Source organism: Equus quagga, chromosome 1 (assembly GCF_021613505.1).
Source record: "Equus quagga isolate Etosha38 chromosome 1, UCLA_HA_Equagga_1.0, whole genome shotgun sequence".
In the NCBI taxonomy this organism is placed as follows: Eukaryota; Metazoa; Chordata; class Mammalia; order Perissodactyla; family Equidae; genus Equus; species Equus quagga.
Window position 1 is genome coordinate 25770096 of NC_060267.1, and position 25627 is coordinate 25795722.

The 25627-nt window shown below is 35.0% G+C and overlaps 1 protein-coding gene across 5 annotated transcripts in view; it reads right to left on the reverse strand.

Moving 5' to 3' along the window:
- Positions 1 to 25627, reverse strand: part of CNTN1 (contactin 1) — a 342015-nt gene that overhangs the window by 52526 nt on the left and 263862 nt on the right. For all 5 annotated transcript variants that reach the window (XM_046642426.1, XM_046642443.1, XM_046642435.1 and 2 more), the window contains 4 exons: positions 24070 to 24228; positions 14174 to 14323; positions 4764 to 4834; positions 2109 to 2343 (listed from right to left, as the gene is read on the reverse strand). In XM_046642426.1, coding sequence (XP_046498382.1) covers positions 2109 to 2343; positions 4764 to 4834; positions 14174 to 14323; positions 24070 to 24228 — 615 coding nt within the window. The remainder of the gene's footprint in view (positions 1 to 2108; positions 2344 to 4763; positions 4835 to 14173; positions 14324 to 24069; positions 24229 to 25627) is intronic.

Here is a 25627-nt window from a genome sequence, read left to right on the forward strand (position 1 = left end):
AGAACCATACTAATTTCTTTTTGTATTTCTCCCAACTAATCTGCTTCAGAAAGCTTGTGGATGCAAATTAAAATTCACTATATTTAGCTTATCAATTCTACAGTATCAAAAATAGGAAATTTGCTTTTTATTACAGAAAATTGTTCATTACAATTAATTTTCAATTTTCTCATACTTTCTATTTGTACAAGCTAAAGATACACAGCAATACTTCCCTCTTTCTCTTTTATGTTTAAGCTAAGGGTTCTTTTTAAGATCCTTTGAAACAAGTTGTGACATCCACTGCTTCTTGGGCTCAAGAAAGCTTTTATAAGTCTAATCTTCCAACTGGGCATCAAGTCAAATATGTATCAAAAAGGTTTCTGTTCAGTGGAAAAAAGTAATTTACATCCCTTATGAAAATTACACAAAAATATTAAAGAAATCTTAAGCAGGAGTGATCAATTTTTATTGTCTTTTATTAACAAGCCCTAATCCTCTTTTATGTTAAAAATGTCCCGCACGTGAACACTGTTGCTTTTCCAAGTCAAGGTAAACATGTGGCACTAGGATTGATTTCTTAGTAGTAGAAGGAAAGATGAACACATGAAGTTTTAGTACAGGCAGGTTTTATGAGACTTATGAAACATTTAGGAAAGAAACATAATTAAATACAGATGGCCGCTACTAAAATATGACAAGCATAGCCTTATGCTTGACTACTTTCGCATCAACTGAAGCAGTAAAAAATTGGTACTGGGTGAGAAGATAACTTGTAAAACACTTTACTTTCATTGTTTCTGTGAGATGTACTCATGTTGTTCAAACTATTAACAGAGTCAAGTTATATTTCTGCTGAATCAGAACAAGCACAGAGAATGTAAGATTTATTACTCAAGATTAAAAAGTCCTGAATTTACTATAAACTAAATAATTTCTACTCTTTATGTATTTATGTATTTAGTTGAGCTAACTTAAAAAGTATGTACGTGTGTGAACACATATATATACATATATAAAAGATTGCCTTTCATGTTTGTACTGAAAGTAAAGATCATGCAATGATTTGAATGCATGTGAAATTTTTAACAAATATGAAAGCTGATACCTCTATGACTGAAGAGCATATGTGAGTTTTAAGGGATAGCTAAATGTTTATTTTGGAGTAAACATAATGCAAACTGGGTAAACTAATAGAGTGTTTTTCCTCTAAGAGATCAGAAGGGTATCTCACAGTTTTAAACTGTCAAACTCTTCCATTTGTGCTTCTCACACACGTGCAAAGAGAAAGTTGGCCAAGGACGAATGCATTAGGTCAGGTGGCAATGAAATCTCTACTCGCTTTTCCAGCCATTAATTATTTACACAGTGCACAGGAGTACACAGCTATAAGGAGGTCTTATCTTTTTCAACAGGAACATAAATAATAAAAAGGATGGTAGTTTAAATAGGATATCATAGAAATCAATGTAATTATGTTTAATCTAAAGCAATGTCCTCTAGGAACATGCTCAGTTCAGTTAAAGTTTCTAGAAAAACAAAGAAAGCCAGTATCTGTATTTTTTTTTTCCCTAAATGGCCTTTCAAATTTTTCTCTCTCCAAGAAAAAATTTCAACTTGCTTTCTGACTCCTTTTTCATAGAAGTATGCCTTAGTTCCCTTGAATAAATTCCTGCACGCTATTGTAACGAAAAATAAGTTACATAAATGCCAAAATTACACAATTTTGAGATTAAAGGGGAAATTTTACAAAAAAGTATATGCTAAAGAATTTGTAAGTAGTATTTGTGAATGCAGAGACACATTGAGGTTCTGATCAACTATGGAGAATTTCTGACTGAAAATTATAATCAAGAAGCCAGGAACAGGGGCCTAAACCAACTATTTTAGTGGAGATTTCCTAACTACCATGAACATGATTTGAGGATGAAAAAGGTTTTGGTGAATTCTTGTCATTTAGATGGAGAGATTGACATTTTAACTTGGGTCAAAATAACACTCATTTACGAAATGCAGAGTACTATAGAAAGATCATACTAAGCAAGGCCCAAAAGACATCAAATGAAATGCAAACCGGAGAATTAGTTTTTTCTCCCCCATCACGTTAGCAAGGTCTTCCTTTCACCTACCGTCTTGTGCTGAATTAATGACTGCTGTGAGGCTGTAAGGTCCATCTCCTTTGTTGTTGAAGGCCTTAACTTTGACTTGAAACGCCGTGGAAGGGCGCATGGTCTCGTCTTTATGGACATATCGGCCAGTATCTGGATTAGTAACCGTAACTTTTTTCCATTCTTCCCCATCAAATGGCTTAAATGCCACAATGTAACCAAAATTGTTGCCATAGTGGTATTCTCTCGACAAAGGCTAAACAGAAATTGCAATATTAAAAAGATTTAAGTGATACAGTTAACAGGGGGAAAAACCCATGCAAGTAATAATAATGATACACACGGAAGAAGATTCTTTGTAAAAACATATTTAGTTCAAAAATTAGTGCTGCCTGAAAATGCCAGGGCAAAAACTGACTTCATCTAACCAAGTTTGCTCTTCCTGGAACATCCCAGGGGGGCTCCCACTCTGGGCTTTTTTACTTTCTGTTCCTCCTATCCAAGATGCTCTCCCATATGTCAGAAGGCCCCTCTCTCACTTTCTTGAGGTAAAAATCACCTACTTGGTCTTTTCTCTGGCCACAGGATCTGCCATGTGAAGACTCTTTCCACAGTACTCCGTATCCCACCTCTCAGCTTTAATTTTTTCTCTTTAACACTATCGTGATCTACGCTATATATGTTACTTATTATCTACTTCATTGTCTCTCTCAACTGTTAGAATATAAGTTTCATGAGAGCAGAGTTTCTGTCAGTTTCACTTACCTCTTTATCCCCAGGACCTGGAACAAGTCCACAAAGTAATATTTATTCAATGAATGAGTTTCTTTAGAGTTGAAACGCTATAGTGAGAGAGTTCTACAATACTCTAGAATATCTGTACTGCAATCAAACAATAGAAACTAGTCAGAGGAAAAAGAGGGAGCAGACAAAAGGAGGAAGAGATGACATTACCCTCTTCTGTAGGAGGCTGGCTCTGGGCCCTTGTCTGACTCCAATATTGAAGCAAGGGCTCTGTTTTGCAATATCTTCTCAGGGTTTTTTATTATTACACATATCAATTGGCGAATAAAGAAGTCTGTATCAGCCCTAACAAGCCATTATTTATAATACTGACTTAAAGCTGGTTCTAGTGAGTACTCATCTTTTAGTCTTTTTAGCCGATAAGGTAAATGTGCAAACTGTATATTTATTTTTTCACCAAAATATCAACATTAAGGTGTCTTGAGGAAAAACTTTGAACTAACATAACACAGTGGTTTGAATATACTTATGTTAAACACGAAGATACAGAAATATATACAGTCTGGAGGGTAGAAGAAGTTGTCCTCGGTAGCACAGCATAGATATCCTACAGCCTGATTGCAAAAATGTACAAAATGTGATTTTTAGATCATTAGATAGTATAGCCTAACATTTCCACAATAGTTTAAACATTTTTTCTTATTGAGAGTTCTCTACTTAGTTTTTGCAATTTAAGGTATATCAGAATTAGCTATGGAGCTTTCAAAAATTAATGATTCTCAGATCCTATTCCCAGACGTGATTTCAAATTTTTGAAATAGGATTTCCAATTCTGAATTTTTGACAAGCTCCCCATCTTATTCTGAAGCAGACACCCACAAAGTTTAAGAACATTAAGCCATATAGAAAAGAGTAAGATGTTCTAATTTTCCTGATAGCTGCATTTTTGTATGCTACATTGACACTAAAACCTACAAGTAAATAATTCGAGATTTGGACAAGCAAAAGTCAACTCTTTTTCTAAAGTTTATGTAAAAATGTGATTTAAATGCCAAGAATAAAATATGACTCCACAGCACAAACTGAAGTTAATTTTTGCTAAATATCCACTTATTCTATAAACCAATTTGATTCATGTAAAGAATAAAACCTGTCATTTTTTTCTGTAGTCATCAAAATCCTTTGGCGCCTAAGTTGTGTTCTTTGATTATCTGCAGTGATTAAATACTAAAAATATTTAATGGATATGTAGAGCTATATAAAACATGTTACCTAGATAAACGCAAGATGACTAATTCAGACAAGTTTGTGCTATCACAGGCTTTCCCACACCCAGTATCTCTCTCATTTCAAAAATCAAGCTAAGATGCATGGTTTTCCAGACATTATAGTTTCTGATATAGAACTTCCCTTTGGGTAGTAAAAATTTAATAAAACGTTTTGGACACCTTAACAATGAGTTACTTGGGTGGCTTCTAAGACTGACCCATCATGATAGATTACACTAGTGATCAAAGTAAGTCTCAAGCCAGAAAGTAAACTCTAATTTAAAAACAGGTGATGATACACAAGTTTTTTAACTGAATCTTTGAAGTTTTGAATGTCCAGTGGAAATGTTATAAATTACATTTGGGTTACCAGGTGATGATGAGTTCAAAATATCTCTGGAATCAGAAACTTGAATATTTAGTTTTTTAGGCCAACAGATTCCTTAGCGTCAAGGATCTATTTTTGCACAGAAACTGCACACTAAGCCATAGTAAGCCAGGTAAAATCTGACAAGCATTTACGAAAAAGAATAATTTTAGTAATTTATTCTTGCTTGTACTTTGGGCATTGTCTTTTCTTTCAGTTTATTTCAGGAAACAAAATGGGTTTGAAATTAAGTACAGGTAATGCATCCTATAATATAAGCAACTTATAAATACTTACTGCCCATGTTATGGTCAGCTCTCTGTTGCTTCCACCCCCACCTCCCACATCTGAGGGAGCCACATTAGGTGCTGAAACAAACAAACAAATAAACAAAACAACAAAAAACAGAGGCTATGCAATTTTTTTTTCCAACATTGGAGTTCTCATTCACTACAAAAACTATAAATTTTTTCCTTTACCAGAAAAGACAAGTTGCATATATGATCCATTCAATTATAATAACAATGCCTCATAGTAACTGTAATAATCTGTTTTACTGCCAAGATAAAAATTGATTCAATGCCATAGGAAATGTGCCGGTTTTCTTCAACAAAGGGTATCGAAGCAAATTTGCCTCTCCCATCTTTTTGCGTGTGTGCGTCCTTCCATTTAATGTGATTTTGAACAATCAGATGTACTTTGTTAGGAAAATATTCCACTGCTCTTGCTTTTGAAATCTCCAACCTTACTTACTGTTGTGTTAGTTTTATGCTTCAACTACAAATAACTGTTAAGAAATGGTACATGTGCATTAACATTGGATAATGTTCCCCCCAAATATCTGAAAGTATTAGAAACCTAACATTGTTCCTTGCACTCTCACTTCAAATTCCTAAATCTCCTCTGGAACCTTGCCCCATCAGTGACTCCAACTCTGCTGTACTCCCAGCCTCTCATATCATTCTTCAGTTTCCAGTCTCTCTACTGTAGAGTCTATTCTTTGCAGTCTCTCCATCCTTAAAAGCCATTCTGTAGCACTGCGTCCCTCAATTTCCGCTTCATACCCTTTCCTGTTCCTGATCTGCAAAGAACAGATATAGGACTATTTTTTGTACTTTATTCCATAACCACTTTTTAACAACCCATTATGTGTTTCCATGTTATTTCACAAGAATTATTTCACATTTCAAAAAAATTAATTATTTCATATTATTTCAATACTTTATATTACTGAAATCTCTCAGAAATCACAAAATTGCTTCTAACTGCCAATTCCAACGGTGTCTTCTTTGTTTTTCTCCAAGTTATTCTCTCTCCTTGAAAGTCCTCCACAGTAGGTGCTATATCTTACTGGATTTGTATACTTAGCACTAACTGGAATGGTATAAAAAAATAAAGCATTGTTTGTCCCTGCACTCACACTTAGAGACCCATTACCCGGCCATGTGGATGAAGTCGGTGTTTTTACAGAAGACATAGTTTTTTCTCACACAAATGCTGTGGCTCCAGTCTGAGATACCATCCCCACATCTGCTAACATTTTAAGAGATGAAACATCGGTTCTCCCTAGAGTCCTCCAAACCCTTCCCAATAGAAAATAATCACACCTTCCTCATGGTGCTCAAAGCAAGGAATTCATTTACTGAATTGCAGATCCTAACAAACAATTGTGATTCAAAGGTAGATACTTCAAGACTTTTCCTAATGCTAGCCGCATAAATTATTTGGTGAAGTATGTACGTAAATTACACAGAAACAAACAAAATGCATGCTTTTCTTTCAATCTATAAAACTACATGATGACTTCCCTTTCTGATGAAGAAAATTATATGAAATTTGACAGATTTTATTTTACTATTCAGCTGTCACCAGATGGGTGTTAGAAATGAAATTGAGTGCACAGGGATGTTAGAAGATAAGTTACTTGTAGCACTTTAAATAAAACACATATTGAAGGATGGGATATTAAAATAACTCCTGGAAACTCTTTAAAACCTATAACTCATATTCTGAAGTTAAAACTCTGCATGCTATAGAGAAACAAAGGGCGTGTTGTCTTATAATCAATGAATAAATCAGATTTGGTGTGTTTAACTCTATGTATAAGTATAGCGGTCACAGGCAAATTCAAAAATAACTCTAGAATAATTTATTATATTGTAGTTTGTTGAAACAAATATTGCCTTTATCAGGACAAGTATTATTTGCCAAAGCATTTCACTGTAATCCTTTTCATTATAATCAATATTAACCTTTTTATTTAGAACAGAGCTAAATATAGAGTATGTATGTTAGACTGAATATTTTTTCCATTTTATAATGTTTATCTTAAGCTCTTTTTAACATGCTCCAAATAAGTAATCTCAAGATTGATTTGCTCTTCAAAAATCACCCAGTGAGCTCATGGTGCTGAAAATAAGATACACAAAAATCACAGAAATAAAGGAACTGTATCTCTTAATAGGGTGTCTTTATATCTTTCTTGGATTAATTATTAACCTAGTTTCCTCCATTCAGCTTTGAATGTTCAGCTGTAGCCTTAGCAGTGAAGGGACATTTTTTCACAGGTGGAATTGACACGTAACCTACATATCTGCCATGAGTCTGAGAGGTGCTCTGTGTTTGCTTTCAGCCCTGCAGGAACAGGAGGACCTCGCCAAATAGTGATTCCTTTCAGGGAAGTAAATCACCCCAAGCACAAGGAAACTTATTTAACTTTAGGCTCCAGGGCATTTAACAGTGAACAAACTAGACTTTCTTTCGACGATAAATCATTAAAAAGAATTTAAACAAATATTTAGGAAAAATACAGAATTATTGAATTAATCATGGATAAACAATTTTTATATTACCGTGAAAGGTTAAAAATAGTGAGTGTTTTTTAACTTGTCCGTTTGCCATGATTTCAGTCTAATAGCAATTCCCTAATGATGTTTATGAGTGCTTCTGTATTTCAGTCATAGATCTAAAATGTATTTTAAAAGAAAATCAAGCCAATGGCATGACTATTCTTTCCTATGAAAAGAAACTAATGCTACTAATTTTACTTTCAGATTTGAATGCTTAAATAATTTGCATATAAGTACCAATTTGAGCGTTGGTGTTTTATTTAACAATGTACAAATTGGCTGTGACAAATTTTAAATTATGAAAATCATAGAGTACATGAAGATAGGCCCTTGATTCAAAATATATTGACTACTTAGCTCTTGTTAATTATTGCTTTAACTTGTATAGTCATTTTTACAGAAATAAAATTACCGTGAATATAACTTTTCACTTTAATTTGCGTAAATCAAAATTTCATTGTGATTTAAATCTTTTAGTAAGAGATTCAAAATGGTTATGTAAGCAATGCTCTAGAGTCTAGAAATCCAAAGAGATTAAAATCTTACATTTGTTTTTGTTCTATCTTTAAATATGTATTCTTTCTGAAGAGCCATTAATAAAGTCAAGTGAACTGTATAATGTTTCAATATTTCAATGAGAGTAGATCTTTGTAACTCTTATGATCTCCTGCTCTGATGGTGGAGCAGATTGCTAATGCTCCTATTACATTTACCATGTTAAAATGAAGTTTTTTTCCATAGTAGGTTAAAAAGATATAAGGTCCAAGATAGTTTACAATCATATTAATGTCTTAGAGTATTACCAGGGTAAAACTGTAGGTTTGTTTATTAATCTAGGCTTTGTTCTCCAAGAGGAAACTTACACGGGTAGAGCAGAGTAAATTTATTAACTGCTCAATGGAATGATAATCTAAAAATATGTCACCTGGGGAAATGTTTGGATGGGCAAAAATGAATGCTACAAACTGACATAATCATAACACATAGTAAAATTATGAAGAACCTAAACTAACCACAGATTATTTGTTTAAATTGTGTAAAACAATGAACACTTCCTAGTTTCTCTCTCTCAGTGTATTAAAAACAAAAGCATCTAATGCATTTGTTAACTTTGTTGTCAAACGAAACAAATTATATTTGGTAATAGATTCTTCTAAATCATAATATGCAAATATACTGTCGCTTTGATCACTGCTTCTCTTTTCATCATCCTCTATTAACTTGCAATTGCCAGAACCATCATCTTACCCTTCTTGTTCCTTCCTTAATTTGGAGCACGAATTATGGACATTGTGCTGCGTTAAGGACTACAGATAGCAATATGAATAAAATCTGATTCCAGTCTTGAGGATGCTCTCTTTAATGTAGTAGAAATTAAATATGTTTTAATTCAATAGAATTTAAATATCCCTAATTTGTAAAAGTTTGCTGAATGAATGAATGAATGAAATGAAGAAGCCTAGCTTAATAAAAGACTCATCTAGAATTTAGAAATGATTTTTATCTACCACACGTAATTGGATACTCAGATCAGCACTTTGAAATAAGTACACAGAGAAGTAGCGTTATGCTTTTTTTAGAGGAAAGGCAAAAGAAGTTAGTTAACTAGCCCAGGTCACAGTGCTTACCTGTAGAGAAGCTGCAATGTTAAACCTCCTGATGGTTTAAAAATCTATACTCTTTGCTTCTTTTAAAAAGAAGATTATCTATTTTATTACTTCTGACAGCAACTAACTTTAATATATACCTTACTAGCTACAGATATGTTCTTAGCAACATTCCTCTCCTTTATCAAAAATATCTAAAAAAATTAAATGAAAGAGCAGAATAGTTTCATTAGACATGAAATTAAAGCTTTATACAAAACATGAAACTGTTGATTATGGTGTTATGTTATTTTTTCTCTTTTCCTTCTGAGGTTCACGTGGCAAATAAATGCCAAAGCTGTCAAAAGAAACCCAAATGCACCATTTTAGGATATCGACTCACCAAGTGCACCTGCGGACCTATTAGCTATAGGGGTATGTCTTACAATGACACATTACTTTGAAGGATGTTTTTGTTATCTCTTTCTTACAGTCAAAAATAAATGGGTCACAATGAATTAGAAACACATCTTCTAATTCTTCATTTGGGACCATCCATTTTATAATGCACTTGTCTGAATCCAAAGAATATACCCAACTGTGCACTGTGATCTTAACATTAAGTAATTGGACAGATAAGGGCATGTGCTGCATTAGATAATGTTGTGTCTTTCAGTCAGCATAATGAGGCGGAGGAACAACCTTTCCATCAAATGGGAGCCAGCCTTTATCCCACATAACATACGTTGGCATCTCTTGGAGGGTTGTTATAATGGTACGTGACAAGGCAAACATCCCCCTGTTTTAGAAAGTATTTTTATTTTCTTGTAAGGATGAAAAATATAAATGTTAAGTTTTATGCATACTCAGTTTTTAAAAAGCAGGATAAAAGGAGAAAACAAAGAGAAAGCCTGTTGAATTTTATTATATTAAATATATAAAATTATTCCTTTAAGATGATTAGATATTACATGAAAACACATGATCCTTTATCATGCTTATGAAAAATGGCAATCTATTGCCAAATGAGGTAATCAATTATAGAGTAGACAATTTATAAGTATTTTAAAGTTTAAAACGAGCATAATAGCATAATAAATAAATTCATTCAGCAAATATTATGCACTAGACAGTACTGCTTTCCTTATATGATTTTTAACCATAAAATATAATCTCATAAGATAAATAATTTTCATTTAGAGATAAGAAAAATGAGGCTTAGAGAGGTTAAGCAAGGTGTACCTAATCACAGAGCTTTTAAATGATGGCAGCAGGATTCTACCAAGGGTCAATGTCCTAGAGCTTCAATACTGCACATTGCCCTTCCAGAAAGTGGTTTAGGAGCAAAGCTTTTAGAATTAGAAAGCCCTGGAATTGAATCCCAGCTCTGCTTCACATTAGCTGGGTGTAATCTTAACTTCTTTGTCTGTGAAATTAGGAATAATACTATCAGTTTCATGAAGTTATTGTGAGACTTAAGTGGAGCAATGCAAGTAGGGAGCTTAGCACTGTGTCTGCTAACATAAAGCAAGTGCATAAACAATGGCAGCCATAAAAGTTGATGAATAAAAGACCCTAAAATATTTTCTTATGAAATATTAACAAATGTATTACAGATCATAGGATTTATTCTTTCGGAATCGAAAGGAATGAATCATTTCATTATGTCACTATAGAGCTGTATCTTGCATTGTGAATAAGACTGTTATCACTTCATAGGTTGGATTGTTTGTTTTTGCTCTGAAGTCTTTTATTTATTTGTTTACTTATTTTTTGAGGAAGATTAGCCCTGAGCTAACTACTGCAAATCCTCCTCTTTTTTTTTAAATTTTTTTTTGCCGAGGAAGACTGGCCCTGAGCTAACATCCATGCCCATCTTCCTCTACTTTATATGTAGGATGCCTGCCACAGCATGACTTTTGCCAAGCAGTGCCATGTCTACACCCAGGATCCGAACTGGCGAACCCCAGGCCCCCAATAAGTGGAAGGTGTGCACCTAACCGCTGCACCACTGGGCTGGCCCCTGAAGCCTTTTAAAGGAAGTTATTTTCTAAGCACACTAGAGAAAGAATTAATTCCTTAACAAAACACCATTTGAGCAAACATGATGTAAGAGGTGATGCATAATGTAAAGAAAGTGATGTCAAAAAGTTGGTTGAAAGTAACAACCTTGCCAAAATTTTAGCTTTGATATCACTCTGAAACACGATTTTCCGAGCATTTCTAAGGGCAAGAAGACATTGAGGTTGAAAAGTCTCCAGAGTTATATACAAACTACTGGTAGCGAGCACATCAAAAACTGGCCACACCTTATAAATATAATATTAAATATAAATTATATTCAAGGATTCAGAACAAAAGAATCAGATTGAAACTCTCTCTGAGACACTTTTTTATTGTTGTTGTTCTTTTTTTTTTTTTGAGGAAGATGAGTCCTGAGCTAACATCTGCTGCCATTCCTCCATTTTTTGCTGAGGCAGACTGGCCCTGAGCTAACATCCACACCCATCTTCCTCTACTTTATATGTGGGACACTGCCACAGCATGGCTTGCCAAGCGGTGCCATGTCCACACCCGGGATCCGAACCAGCGAACCCCGGGCCACCCAAGTGGAATGTGTGAACTTAACCGCTGCGCCGCTGGGCCAGCCCCTGTTGTTGTTCTTAAAAATATTTATATAATCACTCCTACTTTGAGATTAAAAAAAAAATCTAAGATCTTAGGATAATTCTGTGCAGACAATCAACCCATGTATATTAAAGCAATCATTTTCCGAGAAAAATAATAAAGATATTGCTTGTAATAAAATTCCTGAGGAGGAGATCTACGTGTGCCATCAAGGCCAGAGAAAGCATTCTCCATCCCCGTGGACAAGTTTGTACTTCAAAAAATGTGTTCAGATAAGACTTCATTCATATTGTATTAGTCCAGAAATCATGGAAAACTAATCAAGCTCAATGAGATTAAAAGGTCTGTATTTGAGAGAAATGTTTTAGCTGAAATAAGTTTACTCAGACCAACTTAATCATTTGATTTTGTTTTGCAGTTTTAATTTTGAAAATGAATACTCGTTAAATCAAATCCAAGTTCATGATGCCTCAGCATGAAATGACATGGTTAAAACCATCTGTCAGATCATGCCCCGGTTCCTTTCATTCTTGTTTTTCAAGAAAGGGCGACTGTGTTCAGTCCATCACACAGAAGCCTCTGTTAAAAACATAGGTGGCTCTAAGGAATAATAATAAAAACCAAACACAAGGCTCCTGGCCACTTGGTATCTATGTTCTAAAGGCTTCAACTTACATTACCTCCGTATCCTAATGAGATTTCTGTGAGGTAGAGAAAAATGAACAATTGTGTGCATTTTGCAGGTGGACATACTAAAACAAAAAAATTAGTATTTAGGTCATATCCAGTTTTGTAGTTAAGGATGAAATCTAAGCTTCTTCTAGCACAGTAATAAAGGTTCATATAAATGGAATGTTAGAGTCCTGCCTGTGAAACCACCGTCAAGAGAGAAATCTCAATGTCAGGTGTCAGACACATCTGGATTTGAGTTCTGAATCTTGCAAGATTTAGACTGACTTCGGTGAACTATTTGGTGTCTGTGAGTCGACGGCCCATTAACAAGCATTGGATAGGAATACCTACCTCAGCATATTATTATGAGGATGAACTGAAATGTGTGTGAAAATACTCAATGCAGATGAGTATTTTAGTGTTTATTTTCTTCCTTTATTACAGAATAATCATTTTTATCTGGTGCATTACACGAAATTACATGAAACTTTAAGAGAGAATTTATTGAGGGCAGTACTGTGAATAATTTGGCTTTAAAAACTAAAGAAATTAGATACATAATTCTACTTAAAAGTTAGGCTAAGGAATTGAGGTAGCCAGAAATGTGGATAAATATTAAGGTATCATTGCAGAATTTTAACGGCAGTCTGTCATCCATTTAAACCCTTTTGCCCCAAATAAAGCACAGAAGTTTGGCAAAGCATAGTAAAAATAAACGAACTCAGGGAGCCACAAAACATTTTCTTTTTCATAGAGAATAATAAAAAAGAACTATTCTTAGAATCAGAACAATATTTTTGCCTCGTAATGCAGGGGGAAAGGAAAATAGAGTGGAGTACTTCTCGTACTAAAGGCTATTTAAATAGAGTTGGTATTTAGCACAAAAATGCGAACCCAAATTGGAAGAACAGCCAAGGTTGAGCTGTGATAAAAGAGCATATTTGGAGTGACAGCTAATATTAAGAGAACACGCTAGAGCTATTTCTCAGAGATGCTCTGACTCCCAAAGTGGTATAGATCTGAGAACTGCTCATCAGTCTCTCACTTCTTGCTCCCCCTACGCTCCGTCCACGTGGCCATTCAGTTATACACGTCTTTGTGAGACACGCATAATTGTGAACCTCCTAAATCATGGAAGCTGCTTAATCAAGAGTCTGTCTGACTGCGATTCAGAATTAACGTGAAAGTTTACATTCTAAATACCAACTTCACTGAACTGGTCTCTAGTGGAATATGTAGTGGTTTCTATTTAGTTCTTCCTCTACATTATTTATGTAAAAATATTCTTAAACTTTATACAGTAGTCTCCCCTTATCCTTGGCTTCGGTTTCTGGGGTTTCAGTTACCCATGGTCAACCGTAGTCTGAAAATATTAAATGGAAAATTCCATAACCAATGTATGAGTTTTAAATTGCGGCCATTCTGAGTAGCATGATGAAATCTCACGCCATCCCACTTCCTTCCACCCGAGACGTGAATCACCCGTTTGTCCAGCGTATCCACACTGTACACACTATCCCTCCGTTAGCCACTTTGTAGCTGTGGGTTATCAGATTGACCCTCATGGTATTGCATGGCTTATGTTCAAATAAATCTTATTTTACTTAATAATGGCCACAAAGTGCAAGAATAATGATGCTGGCAATTCAGATATGCCAAAGAGAAGCTGTAAAGTGCTTTTAAGTGAAAAGAACATAGTATATATAGGTTTTGGTATTATCCATGGTCTCAGGCATCCACTGGGGGGTCTGAGAATGTATCTTCTCAGGGAACTACTGTTATTTCCTTTTTTGATTTTTGACTGTCTTGACACAGAATACACACATATGTGCAAAATACATATACACACTCACATTTTTTGGATGAATCACTTACCTCAGAGCATTATTTATTTCCAAATACATTCAATTATATAGTAAAGTGGCACTATATTTATAAACCTTTTAAATTTTAAAAAGCTTCTTCTACATACCGGCACCATCTGTTTTAATTTTGTTTGATGGTATACTGGGTTCCCCTATACCCAGTGTATTGGTTGCTACTACACGAAATTCATACTCCATCCATGGGATTAAATCCACTGCTCTTGCTGCCTCCATATTTCCTTCAATAATTGGGGGATCTAAACAAAATGAACATTAAATATAGAATATTAATTGAGTAACATTACTTTTATAATTCCAAGTTTTCATTTTACCGCTTTGAGAAAACGGCACATATTTCGTTGAGCTGAAATAAAAATAAAAACTAGGAATGACAAAATGCTAAGTTCAACAGAGCAAGAGGAGCGGTCATTAATAAATAATAAACTAGAAAGAGTGATATGCAAATGAATCATCTATTTAGTCAGACTAGGATAGGAAGACTGAGATTCTGCACTTTTTTTTTAAATTGTGGTAACATTGGTTTACAACACTTTATAAATTTCAGGTGTACATCACTATATTTCGATTTCTGTGTCGATTACATCATGTTCACCACCCAGAGACTAATTACCATCCATTACTATCTACATGTACCTAATCACCCCTTTTGCCCTCTTCCTTCTCCTTCCCATCTGGTAACCACCAATCCAATCTCTGTCTCTAGGTGATTGTTTGTTGTTGTTTTTATCTTCTATTTTTGAGTGAGATCATACAATATTTGACTTTCTCCCTCTGACTTATTTCACTTAGCATAATACCCTCAAGGTCCATCCATGTTGTCACAAATGGTAAGATTTCATCATTTCTTATGGCTGAGTAGTATTCCATTGTGTATATGTACCACGTCTTCTTTATCCATTCGTCCTTTGATGGGCACCTAGGTTGCTTCCAAGCCTTGGCTATTGTGAATAATGCTGTGATGAACATAGGGGTGCACGTAGCTTTACACATTCATGTTTTCATGTTCTTTGGATAAATACCCAGCAGAGGAATAGCTGGATCATATGGTAGTTCTATTCTTAATTTTTTTAGAAATGTCCATAGTGTTTTCCATGGTGGCTGCACTGGTTTGCACTCCCACCAGCAGTGTATGAGAGTTCCCTTTTTCCCACATCCTCTCCAACACTGGTTATTTCCTGTCCTGTTAATTATAGCCATTCTGGCTGGAGTGAGATGATATCTCATTGTAGTTTTGATTTGCATTTCCCTGATAGTTAGTGATGTAGAACATCTTTTCATGTGCCTGTTGGTCATCCGTATATCTTATTTGGAGAAATGTCTGTTCAGATCTTTCACCCATTTTTTAATTGGGTTGTTAGTTTTGTTGTTGTTGAGATGTATGAGTTCTTTGTATATTTTGGATATTAACCCCTTATCTGATATATGGTTTGCAAATATCTTCTCCCAATGTTAGGTTGTCTTTTCATTTTGTTGATGGTTTCTTTGCTGTGAAGGAGATTCTGCACCTCTAACAAGCTCCCAGGTCATAGACTATGCTGCTAGTCCCTGGGCTGCACCTTGAATAGTAAGGAGCTGTATTCTGAAGGTAGTATCTCAAGTGATTTCCTGAGGCAAGGGCACAACTGGGCAGTTCAAATTTTATGGACTGCCACTGATGTAGTGTGGGGTAGTGAATGATTTCTTACTAGGGTACCTATACATTTATACCCTTTTTTAGTTGGTTCTGTAGATTTACATGCTACTAGATACTAATGGGGAAGTTATAAATTATTAGTAGAATAAGATCCAAGATTGCTTATCTAATTGAGGTATGATAAAACGTACCACCAAGGCAGGATTATAGATCATTTTAAGCTCTCTTAAAATATTTCCACATGTGTTTTTAATAATTAACCTACACATACATATGCATGTAAATACCTGTACACCACTTATTTGGCAAATGTGTTCCTTTAGGCTTGTCTATGACTCATTGTCTTATTACTTAGGGAATTTTCATCTGGCTGTGCAGACCGTGAATAAGTAGCTTTTCAAAATGTTGTACCCTCCACAAAAAATACTCATCACCCAGTGTCTTTTACCTTGCCCACCACAAAATATCCACCGCTCTGTGGCTCCTATGCCTATGTTTAGCCCATAAATTATCCTGCTTTGTCGAAAGCAGAATGTAGACCTTGTCTCCATCCTCTGATGCCCTCTCCCACTCTCTTAACTGTGAGTTGATCCTTTCTGATTTCTCTCCTCCATTGCTACTATGTTTTACCCCAGTCCAAATTTTTATTTGTTTTATTCTAAGCCCTGTGTGTCCCTCTAAATGGATTTGTACCTCATACAATCTTCTGGACCCTTCAGCCCTGGTATGAACTATTGGCTACATTTTACTTTTCTAAAACCACCCACACAGCCAGATTGGGAGCAGAGGTCAGTTTTGCTTTGGAAGCAGATTCCCGCCGCAAGCCAAATGGAAAAGAACAGTCAGGAGCAAAGGGACGTTGTGTGCCCTCTCTCCAGCCAAGTTCCTTGCAACCTGTTTATTATGCCTGGAGTCAGAAAGAGAGGAGAGTACTTTGCACAATGGAGGCCAATACTGGGGATCAGGGCTGGGGTCTCAGGTTTCTGGGTTTTAATTGGGTTAATTCTGAGTCAGGCCACTTCTTACGGACAATCTCAGTATGGAAAATCAGATCTTAACTATGTAACACCTGCCAGAGGTTTCTCTCTATCAAAAACTAAAGCGCTGTATGTTAACCTGATAGGTGTTCAAATCTTGGTTTTGCTTCTGAGTGTAAATTTCAAGCAAAGGGATATACAGCAGTAGACATACTCCTCATTTTAATACTCGGGTCAAAAGATCCCCTTGAGAAGGTCTTGTTTTAGCAACCAGCCAAGAGCAGTAGTCCATAGATTTTATTTATTTTTTTGTAAATACCTTCAGTCCATAGGCTCAGAGTAAAAAATTTCTGACTATTCTTTGGAGAAAAAGAGAAACAAGTCTCATGGGTACCCCAGGGTCAATAATGCACAGTGTTTTAATTGACTAGCAACCATGCTATGGTGCTGTGCCTTCAGACCACACCGATGAGCTGTTTGAGCAGCTTCAGAAACAGCTAGAATGACCTCAGGACTAAAAAGTAGATTGTTTCAAGAATAATTCCAGGCCATGTAATCCCACCTGTTCTAGACTCTTGGAAATTACCAGAGTGAGTCCTGATATTTCCTTACGGTTTAAATTCAACCAGAACCTTTAGGATCCTCCATCTTGATCCAAAACCCAAGTATTTGGAACTACCCAGAAAGAATTACCCCTCAGAGGGTCTAACTGTAAAAGCAGATTTGAAAATGGAAAACGTCATTTAAAGGCTTCTCGCTGGCTCTAACACAACTATTCAGTGTTGTGTTGGAGGCTCTAACCCAACCCACAGATCATCTGGCAGGACTGGGAAAGGAGCCATAGGTGTGGCAAAGTTCCTTGCAGCAAAAGCGAAGCAGACTGTGCTCTGGCGTCCCAGAAGGTGATTCATTGATCCTTCTCTAAGGAAAATTTGAATGTAGCCTCATAAAACCCTAGAAATTCATATGTGAGATAAGAAAAACAAAAAGTGAAGCTACAAAAAGGCAAAAAAGAAAATAGCAAATTTTAAAAGATAAATGTCTTACAATGAGCCCAGTGTCTTTTTCATGTTTTTAACCTATCAATTTGGAAAAGATTTAAAAAAGAAAATACTAAGTAAAGATATGGTAGAAGAGATATTTATACACTAGTGGTGGGAATAAAAACTGGTTCTACCTTTCTACAGAGTCATTTTATAGTATGGTGCATGGGCTTAAGCATGTTTACACTCAGTAATTTAACTTGCAAACATCTATTCTAAGGAAATAATCTGAAGTCCAGAGAAACATTTATTTGCTAAGATGCTGATTGCAGAAGATTTGTAACAATCAATTCTAGTCTTCCACATGACAGAACTTTAAATATAAGACATTTTTCTTCTCCTTTTTTTTTTTTGCTGAAGAAGATTTGCCCTGAGTTAACATCCATTGCCAATCCTCCTCTTGCTTTTTTTTTGCTTGAGGAAGATTAGCCCTGACCTAACATCTGTGCCAGTCCTCCTCTATTTTTTTGTATGTGGGGCACTTCCACAGCATGGCTGGTGAGTGGAGTAGGTCTGCACCTAGGATCCAAACCCATGAACCCAGGCTGCTAAAGCAGAGAGCACAGAACTTTAACCATTTGGCCACAGGGCTGGGCCTCTTCTCCTTTTTACAGAACATATCCCAGGTTCTCTCAATTGCTCCTCATAGCATTGTTTCCAGGCCTCTTTATGTTCTGGCCAACATCCCCCTTACACACACACACACACACACACACACACTCCATCACCAACAATATTCTATAATATTTCCGTTGAAAGTAGTAGCACAGAATAAAATACAACATTCCAGATGCGAACTGAGCACCTTGTAGAACCCTGGGAATGGCATCAAATTTCTGCTGTCCATCCCTAAAAGGTCCGAGAGAAATAATATGTACAGTAGATTGTTTTAAAGATATACAATCTATGCTTTCAGCTCATTATTCTAAATTTAATCCTTGGACTGTTGAAAGTTGATATCTTTGAAAAATATTTATCGAACACTTTAAATAATTACCATCATAAAACTACGTTTAATCCTGTACCTTCCTTTTTTAGTGGATGCTACTGTAAATAAAAACCACATGATTTTTATTTCTGTGTTTGTTGCAAAAAATATTTTTCATTTCCACTTAGGATATAGTCACAAGAGAACTTTACTTACACAACTAACAAAAAGAACATGCAAGATAAGCTACAAAATAATCATTTCTAAGAGCCCATCAGAAAGGTGAGTTTGTGAAGAAATCTAATGAACTAAGTCATCATTGGTAGAGCAATGGGGAGAGGAAGACCTGGTTGAAGATGTTCATAAAAAGAAAGTTTAGGTTTTAACAGATATTTAAAGACAAAGTACAGGCTGGCAAGGCTGTTTTGATTTCCTAGGAGCCCCCAAATCAAGGAGAGTCTGCACGTACTGGCCAATGTTTTCTACAGGCCTTCAGCAAAAGTACTTAAGAAAGTCTGGGGGCAGGGCAAGAGAGCCAAGAGAAAATTTCCTCTGAGGCAGACACCTCAGTTCTGCTTAAGTCTAAGAGCTGACTAGGAAAACTGAGACCCCACATGCACTTTGGGTCTTATACTGAACATGAATAAGTGGTCACGTGTGGCTGGGTGAGTGGCTGGAGAGCTAAGATCTGCCTCCTTTGTGAGGGATGGGTGCTTTGCGTCTGCTGAAATCTGAGGGAAGGGTAAGACTTGCAGGACATTTGGTCCTGTCCAAAACATCCAGAAGACATTTGGTCCATGCCAAGAGACCCTGTCCAAAACCACTTGGCATAGACCAACTATCCCCATGGACATTTTGGACAGGACCAAATATCAAGGACCTTTTGGTGTAGACTAAATGTTTCCATGAACATTTTGGACAGCACCAACTGTCTGCTAATCAGGGTAGGAGAACTGAGAAGCCCCCCTCCCCAGGCATCTGGGATTTTGACCAATTATCAGACAAACACTTTCTGGAGCAGAAGCAGAGGAGCTGAAAGAGCTCTGCCTGAGGTCCAAGCTAGATGACCAAGCTGAAGTCTGATGGTAAGGCTGGAAAATCTCCAGACACTCAGATATGAGGGAGTGTTCTCATCCTACACTCAAATCGCTTGAAGCCTGTATTGAACTGAATCTAACAACAAAGTTTAGATCATCTCAACTACAAATTAGATTGATTCAACCCCTGAAAGAATGACATGCATTTTCCTGGGCATAAATAATATTTACTTCAACCTCTACTATTCTTTTACATACAATGTTTGGAAATCAATAAAATATTATCAAGCACATGAGAAAACAGAGAAAAGTGGCCCATTGTCAAGAAAGGGAAAAAAAAATTCAGTGGAGCCTGACGTAAAGATGACCTGGATGTTAAATGATCAGACGGGGACTTTAGGACAACTATTATAAATATGTAAAAGTATCAAGTGGGAATGGTACATCACTTGTATAAACAAATGGGAAATTTCTATGGAACACGTTGTGAGCAATGTTAAAAGGAGCCATATGCTAGAAACAAAAAATCCTGGAAATAAAAAATATATATGTAAGATCAGAATTATTTTAATGAGATTCTCAGCAGACTGAACATAGAAGAGGAAAGGATGTATGAAAATGAAGACAAGTGATTAGACATTATCTACACAGAAACACAAACACACACACACATACAGTGTCCATGATCTATGGAACACATAAAACAATTTGACATAGAGTCAATAGAGACCAAGAAGAGAGAGAAAGAGAATGGGCCAGAGGAAATATCTGAAGAGGTAACGGTTGAGGATTTCCAAAGTTGAAGGAAGATATCCGCTCAAAGATCCAAGTTGCCAGTAAAACCCCATCAGGATAAATACATTCCCATCAAGCTGAAAAGCAAGTATGACAGTACTTGACAGTAGCTAGAGAAAATGCATATGTTAAATACAGGGATATAAGGTAAAAATGCAGTTGCCTTCTCATCAGAAACAATGAAGGCAAAAAGACAATGGTACAATATTTTAAAAGTGCTCAAAAAAGATAGAACTTATATCCAAAAAAGTCACTTAAATACAAAAGTAAAGTCATTTTTTTAATGTACAAAAGCTAAGGCCTTTGACTCTAGCGACCTGAACAATTAGAAATGTTGGAAAAACTTCTTTACTTAGGGAAATTACACCAGATAGAAATCTAGTTCTACAGAAAGGAATGGAGAACCCAGTAAATATATATTGATAAATATAAAGGGACTTAGAAACAACTTCCAGAAAACTGAGCATAGAAAAAAACTTCCTCAACCTGATAAAGGGCATCTAAGATGATATATTCAAAGCACCGAAGAAAAGACAAACTGTCAATCAAGAATATTATATCCAATAAAATGATCTTTTAAAACTGAAAGTGAAATAAAGACATTCTCAGAGAAAAAAAAATCTGAGAGAATTGGTTAACAGACCTGCCTTACAAGAAATACTAAAGAAGGTTCTTTAAGGCTGAAAGCAGTTGACCCTAGAGAGTAATTTGGAAAAACATCCAAAAAATAAGGAGCACTCATAAAGGTAATTATGTAATTATAAAAGACAATATAAATGTGTATTTCTTCACCTCTCTTCTCTTACCCAGTTTAAAAGCCATTGTAGAAAACTATATCTAACTACGTATCTATTATATACATGTATAAGTATCTATATACATATGTGTGTGTAGTGTGTAAAATAAAATTATGTTAAAATAACTCAAATGTGTTGTTCAGTCTGCAGCATACAGAAATGTAATATATTTGACAATAATTTAAAAGGGCAAGTGGAAACAAAGCTGTATTAAAATAAGGAAATAACATCAGAGAGTAACTTAAATCCGTAGGAACAAACAAGGAGAACCAGAAATGGTAAATAGAAAGGGTTATATAACAAACTCTCTAAATATATACTTGCTTTCTTTTCTTCTCTTACCTGCCTTAAAAGACATTAAAATTATGGAAAGCAATAACTTTAACAGAAGAGTATCAGGTTTGTAACATTTATGGATGAAATATGTATGACAATAATACATAGCACATAAAAGGGGTAAGATGGACTATAACTCTCTAGGAGTAATCTCACTGAAATTAAGCTGGTAAAAATATGAAATCTATTCTGATAAGTTCAGATGTGTCTGGTAAGCCCTAGAGTAACCATTAAGCATATCTTTACCTCTATATATCTATCTCTATCTGTCTATCTATCAATAGTGAATATCATTAAATAATTAAAATGTCACACCAGAAAATATTCACTTAATGCAAAAGAAAGCAGTAAGGAAGGAACAGAGGAACAAAAACAAGTGAAACATTTAGAAAGCAAAAGTACAGTGGCAGATATAAACCCAAGTTTATCAATAACATTAAATGTTAAGGGATTAAATAATCCAATCAAAAGGTAGAGATTGCCAGACTGGATACAAAAAGATCCAACTCTATACTGTCAACAGGAAACATACTTTAGATTCAAAGATAGAAATAGGTTGACAGTTGGAAAAAATGTAACGTGCAAACAGGAACCATAGAAAGTTGGCAGGGCTACAATATCAGAAGCACATTATTTATGATGCAACTCCCACCTTCCCTTCCCTCTACTGTTTTTTTTCTCTTTAGCACTAATCACTCTGTGATTTACAATACATTTTAGTTATTTATTGCCATCTCTCCTACTAGAATGGCAGGATTTTTTTTATTTTCCGTTTTTTCTCTCGGTTTTGTTCACTGCTGGTCAGGTGTATATCCAGCATCTAGGACAGGTTCTGGCATACAGTGGGAGCTCAATAAATATATGCTTAATGAATGAATGCTATGGGCCCTGATCTAGGGATAGTACAGTGAATAAAACAAAGTGTTACCTTCACAAAACTTACTTTCTAGCAGATTTTTTCCTTTTTAATGAAAAGCATATTTTAATTGAGCTACATGGTAAGGATGCATAATTAATGGAAGTGATTGCAATTAATATTCCTTTTTCAAAGCCAAACCAAATTGTAACAATTTGTTTATTTCATTTTGTTCTCTAGTACCTATAATCAGTATCAATTTGGCTAGATATCTAATATTATCTACAGTTTCAACATTATCATGCATTTTCATTCTCTTCAGAGAAACAGAAACTGCCCATACTTTAGGTTTATCAAACATCTGAAAAGTTTTTAAAAATATTTTTCAAATGGTCTGATTTTGTCTGGTATATTTATAGATAATACTTATACTCACAAGCATAATGTAATATAAATGTTTCATCTATTTCTCATTCATTTGAACTTTATACTCTTATGTGGAGAATCACAATACTAAAATGTGTCCTAAACCCTTGTAACAGACTTCAAGTTGATATTTGGCTCACTTCCTAATATAGGAAGAAATTATCAAGGAAAATTACATCTGAATTAAGACCTCTTAGTGAGCGATGCAAATAAATTCCATTACTTCAGAATAAGGATAAAATGAGACCAGGTTTGGGACATGCTGGGATTAATTCTTTTCTCAGTTTCTAAAAGAGAGAAACATTTTATTCACCCCTTTTCTCTTTTTTTCTCCCCTCTGATGACAACTGAGCCCACATTTCTATGTCTCTTCTTTATGCATCTAAAAGAAATTCTGACAACTACAAGTTTGTTTTAAAAGATTGTCAGTAACGACAAACACAAATAGGTTATTTTATCAAAAGGATCCTCTATCTTCTGAGATGTTACAGGAGAAAATAAACTGATGTGGGATATTGTAGGCTAGTCATGAGAAATGACAATGCTAATAGTTATAGACAAGGGAAAGTATTCATCTACTCTTAACTATTTTTTCCTTTTAGAAAATCTTAATATAAGAATAGAAAAAGGTTGAGATACCAAACTTCTTTAAAAATCCATTTTGAGGAAATTCAAACCAGGCAAGATCATCCTCGGAAAGTAAGGGGTTATGGTAGTGAGATTTGGGTGCTAAATCTTTACGGTTAATGCGGCTTTTTTAAAATGCAAAACTATAGTACCTATACAATTCAATATAATGGGTCATAAAATAATAAGTTACAGATGCCATTTGCCAAAAAAAAAATGATTTCCCAATGATTTTTTCCTAATAAATCTTAGAATTAGATGTAGCTCAATTGAGAAACCCAGAGAACCTCTCTCTGCTTTCCCATGATAGATTTAGACATGCTGCTTCTTCCCCTACAGCTTTGAAATGTTTAACTTCCTTGTGTTTTTTTTTCACTAACAAAGAACTGGAATAATAAAACAAAAAGAAAAAAAACAAAAAGCATTTCAGAGTAGATGATGAAATTCTTAAAACATCCAGGTTTTTGTTTTTGATAAAAGAATTGATTTAAAAATATGTACAGAATAATCAGACAAATAAAACTCACCCGTCTTCGCATCTTTCCAGTCATCTGAAAGTATAGTCTTGGTCTGGATGTTGTATTTAGATATAGGACTGTGATTGTCTGAACCGCGGCTCCAAGTAAGTGCCACAGAAGTGGCTCTAATGTCTTCTATTCTCAGACCACCTGGAGGACCTGGAGGGCCTGGAATGAAAATTTGGGTAATAAATCAATAAACACCAGCTAGTGGATTAAGTGCACATTAGAATACAAAAATGTCTTCCTTGAAAGTAATCTAAGGAACATTTATATGATATAATCAGTGTTGTCACATTCCTTTTAAATCTAAACTATAAGAAGTGATAATAGTATTTATGATTTTCACTAAATGATTTCATGATGTCTCTTCTTAAGAAAGGAGATAAATGCTGTCATTTAAAAATGTCATTATTATTCAGGATATATATGATAATCTTTGACTCAGAAAATGGATACACATGATAATCTTTGACTCCTAAAATGCAGCTGGCATCAATGGGACCTAAAACAAGACTGTAGCATAGTGAGATGTAATGAATGCTTGCTGAATGCATGAATCAGAGATGGTACCCCAATGCAGTCCAGATATGAGAACAGTGAGTTAAATGTTTCATTCTGCCTCTCTAAAATGGAACAAACATTTTTTTAATAACCCCACATGTTATAGGTAATTTATTTCACTTGGAGTAGAAATTTCTGGGAATGGTTGTATGTATCATTTTGGGTAATACATTTCATGTTAGTTATGGTAATAGAAATAAATAATACTGAAAGAAATATTTCCACTTCTATAAAATGTAGAAAACAATTGTCAGCTCAGAGATATATCAGGAATGCTCTGAAAACATCAAATTATATATTGAAGAGTCTTAGGACAGAAGAATTATTATTGCAGAACATAAAATAATGTTAAAATAGGTTTTCAAAGATGTTTCATAACTCAGTACCAAATATTATTTATTTATCCTTTAAACTGAGAGCACTGTGCTGAGTGGTAGAGATGAAAAGATAAGTGAGACATAACTTTTGAGCTTTGAAGAGATCTTTGTCCTGAAAAGGGTGAAATGGATCAGCACACAAATAACTGTAATAAATAGGAGTAAATGCCATGGTAATGGTATACAAGGTACTTGCACTTGGCATTACAAATTCTCATTTTTAAAAATTAGGGGGAAAAATGTCCTTTAAGTGGCACCCATGGCTTATGATGCTAAAAAAGGCTGTCGGTAAATAGAGAGTTCCTAGAATAGACATTTCAGAAAATGCCATCACTTGTTCCTTTCCACCAGAAAGGAGTCCATTTCCAACTGAATTAGGCATATTGAATATAATAATCAACAACTTTGGTAAAGTAGCACTTTTATTTTTTCACATTGAATATAGCACTAAATAAATTGTCTTTATCTTTTAGCTGAAAATAAATACCTTCCTACTTATGTATCAGATCAGATGCTTAGCCTATATGGGTTTTTTCTCCATTTGGGCTTTGGTCTTTTCAAAGGTATAGGAAACATCCCAAACCTTCACTGATTTCTTTGTAGTTGGTCTCAAGGAGGAAAACGTG